We start from the raw sequence: 10175 nt of genomic DNA, 5'->3' as shown, positions 1-10175 counted from the left end.
AAAAAAAAAAAAAAAAAAAAAAAAAAGAACAGCTCTGCTTCGTAATGGTTCATCACTCACCAGTGACAGGGATTGCCTGTAATCTGAAGCAAATTGGGCATGAGGCAGTGTATGTAATCAATCTGTTTATGGACTTCCCAAGCTCTCCATCTACTAACATGGGCATGGCTGTCTCCGGGTACCTGACGTTGCCCTTGCCTGCGTGATTGCAAATACTGGGTGGTTGTGTCCTCTTCTGAGTCACAATTAGCTTGTGAAATTGCAGAATTGTTCTGATGTATTTCAGTTATTCTAGGAGCTAACTTTGGTTCCAGTTTATATAAAAAATTAACCGGTACAGTGTCTTCAGACGTATGTGTTTGTGCATCGGGAAGGGGATCAACCTCTTTTTCAACACCAAGCTGCCTTCTCTCTCTAAGCTTATCCTCTTCATCTTCTGTAGAAGCCAAGGATAGATCAAACGTATCAAAAAATGTTGAATGTGGGCTCACAGGAATATGCTGTTTAATCAAAGGCCATTTAGGGGCTAAATCTGAGACAGCAGGGAAAGAACATTTCTCAAGCATTAATTCAGAAAGGCGTGTTTTTCTTTTATTAGAAAAGAGGAGCTTTGACCGCTTGTTGTAAGTTCTCATGGGAAAACACAAGCCTACAGTATCCTGCAACCTCTGTCTCCTATAGTGCTGCTGGAAATGATGTTCATGTCATGTACGGAGCTTATGCCATTTCGCCTCTCTCTCCTTTGAAGTCCACTTCGAGTTCCACCAAACTTTTTTTTTTTTTTTCGCTGTGCGGCTTGTGGGATCTTAGTTCCCCGACCAGGGATCAAACCCAGGCCCCTGGCAGTGGGAGCGCCAAGCCCTAACCACTGGACCACCAGGGAATTCCCTCCACCAAGCTTTTTACCAGTATCCAATGAACTTTGTGTCTCTGCAGAACAGGAATGTTTTTTCTTCCTACCCCACGGAGCATGTCAATAGTAGAAACCTCTTCTTGCAAGTCTTGTTCCTGGGGTGACACATGAATTATTATTCATTTCAATGCTTATTTCAACAATCTGAGGAGTTTCAGTGGCACAGTTTTGCCACTGAATTCTCCTTGGAGAATTCTTTGAAGGGCTGAATCCCAGTCATAAGGCAACATTTCCTCTTCAGGGACTGCTCTGTTGCTGAGGAGCTGTCTCCTATACTGATTTTTTCTCTTTGACAGACAAAACATCTGTTGGAGTCCATGCCTGCATTTTCACTACAGCTTCCTCCTTCATGGCTGAAGAGATTCTGACACCTGTATTGGAAGTTATTCCATATTTTCCCAACTTTATCTGTTGATTATAAGCTCATGACCAATAGCAGGCAGGGCTTTGGAGGGGCAGGAGCCTTGAAGGAAATATGTTGTTCTTCTGGCCACAGATACGCATGGTGCCCTTAACCTGCTACACTCACTGAAACTTGCCCAGTGGTGTTCGTTCCTCCATAGAGCCTGACTCCCTGCGACATCCTGATGCATCTTATAAATGGTGTGTGGGAGACACAGCAGCTCAGATGATCCCCACACTCCCACTCCGCTATTACCCTGGCGTGCTCCTACTCTCCCAAGTAGCACTCACTTATTAACCCTTTACTGTGTATCAGGTTCTGTTCTAAGCACTTCACAAAAGCTAACACATTATTCTGCACAACAACCCTGTGAGGTAGGGCTGTTATTACTCCCATTTCCTAGATGAGGAAACTGAGGTACAGGAGGTCCCACTGCCCTGGATTCCATCTGAGGCCCCTAACTCTACCATCTTGTCTACTGCTTAGTATCTGTGCCAGTGAACGTTCAGAATAAGTCCAATAGTGCAAATTTCTGGCCTAGTAGAGGGAAAGGTGGTGCCACCAAAAGGAAAAGAAGCAGGTTCAAATGAAGGACAATATTCCTATTTACCGAGTGCATGCAATGGTGCAGGTACTTCACAGGCATGATCATATTTGTTACTTCCTCCAAAGCCCCTCGTTGAGAGAGGGACAGTTATTCTTTTTACCCAGGGTAAGACTCTTAAGACCAAGAGTTTGCCAAAAGTCACCACTATTCAGTGTCAATGTCAGAACTCAAACCCAGGTGAGATGCCAAAGATTAGGCCTTTTCTCTACTCGGTGCTCCTTCAATTTGGGGAAAGGTGGCTTCTTGGTGCCTTTGACATGAGAAACTCAAATCAGTGCACTGAGTGCCTCTGTGTCTCTGCCTCCTGCCCTGGTCCATTCCCCCCCCCCCATACACCCAGCCACCCATGGTTTCTACATTCTTTCATAACATCCCAGATAATTCACTGAGCACCTACTACGTATCTGACACTTTTCTTGTAGGCCCTGGAGATACAGCAGTAAACAAAAGTCACTGTCATTCCAAGGAGTAGTGGGGCAATCAAAGCAAATAAACAAACAAAAAAGGCCTTTCCCTCCCCAAAAAATCATTCTCAGGTTCACTGCCAGAGGGTGTATAAACCTCTCAAAGGCCCAAGCAAAGGAACATATTGAAATACTGGTGTTTGGATTGAGAGAGTAAGTAACTTTAATGACTTTTTGCAAGTCAGATGGTTTCCAATTATCTACCTTCAACAAAACTGAATAAGGACCTCTTGGAGTTGTCAGTTGACGGTCATTAATATAAATTTTGATGATGATTACTACGTGATTTTTGGCACATTTGGAAGGAGTTTAAAAAAAACAATGATACTCCTGTGCCAAACCCTTTCCATTCCCATGTACTTATTTTATGTGACCAAGTTTTCGTAGCTATTACCAAACAAACATGAATAGAATGATGCAGGGCTTATTGAGAAAAATCACCTACCTTTGCACTGAGGTATATTTGCAATAAAATTTCATCTATCACAAAATGATTCTATATGTTATTTTGATTAATCATGCAATAATAATACTCATAATGATAGGTAAGAAAGCTTTTAGAGGATCATGATCTCAGGAAACATTTTTACAAATTAAATTACAACATAAATGCACATTTGTATGGTGGAGAAGTATGATAGGATGATCAATACAAGATTTTTAAGCATAAAATTGTATTACCTGAGGATAAACTTCTGTGAGAGTAAAATGAAATAGAAATACAAGTTCAGGGCGAAAAGCGGGTAATGTAAAATTTCTTAAAGTGATTTTTATTTTTTACATATAAAAATGAATGATGGTGGGTATCAAATTGCTATTGTATTTAAATTCCATTGGATGGCATTCAAAACTGTGATGTTAACACTTTTAAAGTGTCAATTTCCTTTGCAATCTGTATGTCTTTTATGTAATTTTCTTGCCTAGTGACCCTATCTAGAAAATCCAATACAAGACTGAACAGAAGTGGTGAGAGAGTGGACATCCTTTTCTTGTTCCTGATCTTAGGGAGAAAGCTTTCAGTCTTTCACCATTAAATATAATGACAGCTGAGTGTTTTTCCTCAGCCTTTATCAGGTTGAAGAAATTCCCTTCTATTCCTAGTTTGTTGCATGTTTTGCATGGGGGTAGTTTCAAAAAGTTATTTTAGTGAACAAGGAAGCAAAATGTTTGAAAACTCAAGTTCAGTTTCCTTAGAAACTCTGTCCCTGCCATACCCCCAACAACAAGCACAGTGCCTCCATATGAAAGGGGCCCAATCAGCATTTGTGGAGCAAACTATCTCTCTCCTTCCCCCTTGCATTTTATACTCCAGTGATGCTACGCTGTTTATGGTTCCCCCACATACCATGCTGTCTTCTCTGACCACAGGTTCCGTCCCTCCCTTCTATTCCCAGCTGACACCTATTTGACGTGTTCCAATGCTGCCCCCGTGTCATCTCATTCAGGAGATGCCTCTCTCTTCAGCCCTTCTCAAATCCTGAGCTAAGCGGGCCTCTTTTTTTGTGCTCCTGTGGTACTTTGTGCATCTACTGTATTTATAATCCCCCACTAAACTAGACAGATGATAGGGTGTGTGGTTAAGAGTATGAATTTGAGAGCCTGGCTGCCCAGATTCAAAATTCTGCCTCTTACTAGTTTGTGTGACTTTGGTTGTACCTCAGCTTCGTCATCTGTCAGACACAGGTGATAATAATGGTACTGATCTCACAGAGTTGTTTGAGGGATGAGGGGTAACAGTGTCCAGTAAACAGTCATTACTATGTAAGAATTAGCGAATATGTGTGTATGTATAAATGATTCACTTTGCTGCACACCTGAATCACAACACTGTAAATCAACTATACCCCAATAAAAATGAAAAAAAAACAACAACAAAGAATTAGCTATTAAGTCCTACAGGGCAAGGGCTATGTTTTCTTCTTCTCTGCTTCTCCAGGCCCTTAGTCTCCTGCCCGGGCTGCAGTGGGTACTCGATACATGTTTGTCATGAGGCTGGGCCTGGTGGAAAGTATCTGAAAGAAGGAAAAGAAATATGAATTTGACATTGCATAGCAGGTAGAAATCAGAACTCAAATGTCTAAACCATGTTGCGCATTTTTACGTATTTCCAAAACAGTCTTCACTCTGGCCCCGAGATTGCCGTACTGGAGAAATTAAACCTGGGGCCAGAGGTTCCAAAAGGACAGAGTGACCTCAGAGAATATACACAAGTCACAAGAGCTGTGCTGTGCCTGCCTGCTAATGAATGTTAACAAATGTGTGTGGCAGATTTTAGTCAAAACTTGTTTTCTTTATATCCCAGGAGTGAGGATGTGGGGCGGACAAATCCTCATTACTATACACTTCTCTGGTAGAAGTTCTTTACCCAGGTAGAAGAACTAAGAGTTGGACACGATCAGCGCAGGTCAGTTTGCAACACCCTGCTGCCTCCCCAGAGCACCTCCAGGGAGCAGAGCAAGGGCTCTACCTGCCTCCAGAACCATCAATCTCTGTGACCTCCTCATTGCTAGAGAATCTCCTCCCCTCCTCCAACCTTCACGCTGTGGCCAGAGCATCCAAAGGATGCATAGTTTCCCACCCTACCAAGCCAAGGCTTTTATTCTTTTATTTTTTTAAAGATTTATTTATTATTTTTCATTTTATTTATCTTTGTCTGGGTCGGGTCTTAGTTGCAGCACTTGGCATCTTCGTTGAGGCATGTGGAATCTTTTTGTTGCAGCACATGGGCTCTTTCATTGCGGTGCACGGGCTTCTCGCTAGTTGTGGCGTGCCGGTTTTCTCTCTCTAGTTGTGGCGCACAGGCTCCAGGGTGCATGGGCTCTGTAGTGTTGTGGCACACGGTTGAGGCGCGAGAGCTCAGCAGTTGTGGCGCACGGGCTTAGTGGTCCCACGGCATGTGGGATCTTAGTTCCCTGACCAGGGATTGAACCCACGTCCCCTGCATTGTAAGGTGGATTCTTCACCACTGGACCACCAGGGAAGTCCCAAGGCTTTTATTCTGATATCTCCTCCACCTACACCCCTCAACCCTTCACTCCAGCACAATTTCCTTGTGAAGTATAAGCTTTTATAGAACAAAGCCAGAAAGTGGTTTATCTCCAAGCAACTTCTGTTCTCAAGCCTCTCCAGGGATCAGGGAGCCCAAGAGGCTGACTTTTTGCTTGGAAAGTGCTGGCTGCTTTGGGTGTATCCTACAGACTGCCCAGACAGGCTGTGCTGGATCTTTTGTTTGCCCTCCAGATTCACCCCCCACCCTCTCCACCCTGCTCTGTGCCCTGGGAGGCTGGCCTGCATGGCCTGCATCACCCAGGCACCTTTGCCTTCTAACTTCCAGTTGAGTTTTGTCAATGGGAGGCACTAGCTGGAGAGGATGACTGGAGAAAGAAGTTGGGTATTTATTTCCCTGCTGCGCCATGGTTATATCCCTCTATCAAAGGGCACAGCTGTATTCAGGCAGTCTTTTCTTACTGCTACAGCTCTGTTATGGGTTGAATTGTATCCCCGTCCTCAAAAGATATATTGGAGTCCTAACCCCCAGAACCTCAGAAGGTGACCTTTTGAAGATAGGGTCTTTACAGAGGTAATCAAGTTAAAATGAGCTCTTGAGGATGAGCCCTAATCCAATATGGCTGATGTCCTTATGAAAAGGGGAAATTTGAACATAGATTGAGACACACATACAGGGAAGATGATCTGAAGAGTCATGGAGAAGGCAGTCACCTACAAGCCAAGCAAAGAGGACAAATCCTTCCCTCATAGTCATCAGAAGGAACCAACCCTGCTGAGGCCTTGGTTTCAGACTTCTAGCCTCCAGGGCTGAGACAATACATTTCTATTGTTTAAGCCACCCAGTTTGTGGTACTTTGTTAAAGCAACCCTAGCAGACTAACACAAACTCTCATTGGGTCTGGTAACACCTCCACCCCTTGTGTCTTCAGGCCTATAGGGTGGTAAAGACTCTCACTGTTGCTAGTACCCACCATCCTTAGTTGGTTTCCCTTAATCCTGTCCACACCTCAATCTCTTTATTCAATTCTCTTCAATTATTCTGTTGACTGTGCCATGTTTACTGAGACTCAAGTCTAAAATATAATTATATTTTCCCAATATACTTCACAAAACAATCACAAAGGCAAGAGAAAGTTCTGTCGGGGTTCTCCAATTATTCAGACATCTACTGGGAATCTTATTCAATATATTTTCACTTTCTTCTTCTGTTGCCTATTTCATCTTACAGGACATAGAGGAAGCCATGAGGGGAAGTGATACTTTGGACTTAATTCAGATCAAAATTGTGAGAGTTTGTGGTAATCAAGGCAGGGAATGGGTGTGATGAAACATGTATCCTACACTTTAGGTGCTCATATTTCAAAAATTCCAAAGAAGCATTAGGTAAGACCCTAGGACAGCCTGAAAAAATAAGTTAGCTCAAAAGGAATGGGATCTTGCAGAAATTAAATTCTGACACTGCCCATGAGCAGCAAAAACATGACGACTCATGTTCTCTGAATAATCCTACTTTTAAAAGAACTTGCAGAAAAACAGTTGTGGGAGAGGCGTATGCATGTAATTGAAAATGAATACCAAAGAATGGCCACCACTTTTAAGAATAACTTCTGGAAGGGGAAAATCCAAAATAGGATAAGTCCTGTGAAAATAGGGGGGGAAAGTGATTTTTAAAGTTACATTTAAAGCAAGAAACACAGAAAAAGGTATAGGCTTTAGAATACGGGAAAAAAACAAACCAGCTTATATGAACAATTATAGAAATTACAGAAAAGGTGTGAAGAACTGAAGCATGCTGGGAGACTGGGGAAAAACAGATGAAAGAAAAAGGAGAAATAGTCAATTCTGGGAACTCAGTCCAGTGAACTTGACACTGACTCTGGAAAAATTCTCAAATGAGTTGTTAAACAGATGGCTGGTGAGCTCTTAGAGAGAGAATCAACAGTCACTCAGAGATGTATTTCCTTTTTGATGGATCTGCACTAACCCATTTGGGTTTTAGCACAGCTCTCCTGTTGTCCCTCTCAGCGTTTTCTCTCCCTCATCTAGATCTTTCTCATAAACTGCACATCATTTATTCTTTGATTAGACAAATATTTGAGCACCTGGTAAGTGCTAGGCACTAATTTCCCCATTCTGGGACTTTCCCTCAGCCACCAGGTCTCTCCTGTCTTTTCTAAACCCCATGTGGTTTTCCTGAGCTGGCAGAGTCCACATACTCCAGGGCTTGACTGTCTGCCCCAACTCACCTTTTGTTTTCCAGGATAGAATTGGGAGGAAACTGGGTTGCAGTTTTCCTTGGCCTACAGGTACTGTCCTCTTTTGCAATATGCCCAGAAATGCTATCATTCGGGTTCCATGCAACAGATATTAATTAACTCAATTTTAAATTTGGCAAACCTACATTTCCAGCCTCACGTTCCACTTCATCTCTTCAGTCATTACCAGCCCCAGTCCCTGCCTGTAAGTTTCCAAGCCTGTGCCTTTTTGCTCAATTGATTTTCTCATTCAGGAGCCTGACATCTCCTCCACCTCTGGAAATCCTACACATTTCCCAAGACCCAACTCAAAAGCTGCCTCCTCCCTGGCTGGACTTAATGACCTACTTTGCTCAATAAAATCCCGCCCAAGCCCCATGCTTGACCTGTGCAGCACCATTGTACTTTCATCTTCCCTTCTCAATTAATTACTTGTCTGTTTTCCCCACTGGAGTCTAACTTCTTTAAGGGCAAGGGTCTGCAGGCTTCCACCCAGTCCAGCTGCAGTACTTTACAAAGGGGTTGGCAAACTAAGGCCTGAGTGAAGAATGGTTGAAATAGTGGAAAAAAGATCAACAGAAGAATAATATTTCATGATACATGAAAATTACATGAAATTTGAATTTCAGGGACCATAAATAAGACTTTTTTTCAACACTGAGAGCCCCTATTTTCTATGACTGCTTTTGAGCTCTAGTGGCAGAGCTTAATAGTTAAGAGATCTTATGGCCCTCAAGATCTCTTGGGGTTTACTATATGGCCCTTTACAGAAAAACTTTTCTAACCCTGCTTTACAACAAGGATTTGATGACTGATCACTGTGTCGGGACACCAAGGTTCTCAGTACATAGCCCCTCCGAGTTTTAGTTTATTTGTGTATTGGAAGTAATAACTATCTTGCCTTTAAGCTGTCGTGAACATCAAATGAGATAATGCACTTAGAAAAGTATAAAAATATTCTATAAAGACAACTGCGTTTATCTGTACTAAAAAAATGATAAAGTGGTAAAATAAGAAAACACTGTAAGCTTTTATTCTCCTGCTTCCTTCGTTTACAGTCTTCTGTTGAATTTGAAATTTTAAGAGAAAGTTTTTACTTTTTAAGCGACGATAAGGTCACAGGTTCCTTCCTTCCAGTCTTTCTTTTGTGTTGCTCCCACCTCCTTTTCTTTCTCACTTGTAATTCCCGCTCCCCCCCTCCATTTTCTTTATATAGTTTCTCAATTGGCCCTCACAATAACTCAGTGGAGGCACCGGGACAACACCTGATCATTCCATTTTACAGACCAGGAAAACAAGGCAGATTACAGTTGGCTGCGCAGCTCTGACTCAGCACACAGGGAACCCTCAGGGCCATGCTCTTCGCCATTCCTCAGGGGCAACCGCCCGGCAAATAGAACAAAGCTGACCCTGCGAGGCTTCCAAGCTCGGTCCTCAAACACCCCTTGCGTGTATATCCTCGGCGTTATTTCCTTCACCCCTCTTCCCCCAATTCTTTACTGCCCCCCCCTTCTCGGGAACAGGTGGTAGGCTCCGCGCTCAACGCGCAGACGCGCGCCGTCGTGGGCGGGGCGGGAACTGGGGGGCGGGGTGTGCGCGGGCTTGGTTTTGGGCCGCGGCGGGAGCTGGAGTCACCGCAAGTGGAGTGCGCAGGCGCCAGGCAGTTACCGGTTTCGCCATGGAGCGGAAAGGTGAGCGGTGGAGCGGCCTCCGCCACGAGGGGCAACGGCCGCCGGGGCAAGGCCCGGGTCAACGCCGGGAGCTTAGCCTAACCGCTGCCGTCCGGGCCCCGGGCGTGCGGCGCCCCTCCACTGAGGTGGCGCCGCCCCTCACCCCCAGCCTCTGGGCAGCCGGTCCGCGCCCCTGAGCTCCGGCGTCCTTCCGCGCCGGCAGTCATCGCCTCACTTTCCCCGCCAGGCCGGCCCGCCCCTTGGGGCCACTCCAGGGCCCGGCCCTCGGCAGGCGAGGCCGACCCCGGCGCGCCAGCCCCCTGACCCGGCCTGAGCCCCTTCCGGCGTGCCCCGCCTGGGCGCTGCTCTGCGCTCCGTGGGCCGCCAGCCCCCTGAGCGGCCGCCTGGCCGACGCCGCGGCGCTTGCCCCGGAGCCGCCCCTCAGGCAGGCCCCGCACCCGGGCCTCGCGCCCCTGCTGGGTCTCCACCCTCACCTTGGTCTCTTCCTTTCCTCCCCATTCGCCCTTCATCCATCCCTCTCTCCTGCAGTGCTTGCGCTCCAGGCCCGAAAGAAAAGGACCAAGGCCAAGAAGGACAAAGCCCAGAAGAAGTGAGTCTCCCCCCCCCCCCAACATCCCTTCCTTTGGATTTGCCCCCGCACCTCGTCTCTGATTTCACGCCTTGAACGTGCACCGGGTTTGGACACCCGGCGGCCTCAGCCACATGGCCTCGGGGCGGCCAAGGAGGGTCGCGCCCCGTGAACCATGTGGGCGGGAGCTTCTGTTGCTGGAGGCCAGGTCTGCGTCTTAGCAGCCCCGCGCCTTCTGGAAAGGGCTGTTGGGAGAGGACCGTAG

The 10175-nt window shown here is 45.7% G+C and overlaps 1 protein-coding gene and 1 pseudogene across 1 annotated transcript in view; one reads left to right on the top strand and one right to left on the bottom strand.

The window, feature by feature from the left end:
• The window catches only part of LOC103086772 (suppressor of cytokine signaling 5-like), a 2150-nt pseudogene extending 733 nt beyond the window's left edge, over positions 1-1417 (bottom strand).
• Positions 1418-9005: 7588 nt separating this feature from the next.
• SRPK1 (SRSF protein kinase 1) overlaps positions 9006-10175 on the top strand; it is an 87145-nt gene continuing 85975 nt past the window's right edge. The window contains exons 1-2 of the mRNA XM_007467262.1: positions 9006-9342; positions 9871-9931. Coding sequence (XP_007467324.1) covers positions 9330-9342; positions 9871-9931 — 74 coding nt within the window. The 5' untranslated portion in view covers positions 9006-9329. The remainder of the gene's footprint in view (positions 9343-9870; positions 9932-10175) is intronic.

Source organism: Lipotes vexillifer, unplaced genomic scaffold (genome assembly GCF_000442215.2).
Source record: "Lipotes vexillifer unplaced genomic scaffold, Lipotes_vexillifer_v1.1 scaffold528, whole genome shotgun sequence".
Lineage (NCBI taxonomy): Eukaryota > Metazoa > Chordata > Mammalia > Artiodactyla > Lipotidae > Lipotes > Lipotes vexillifer.
The sequence above is the reverse complement of the archived record's forward strand: the minus strand, read 5'-3'. Positions and strand labels throughout refer to the sequence as shown.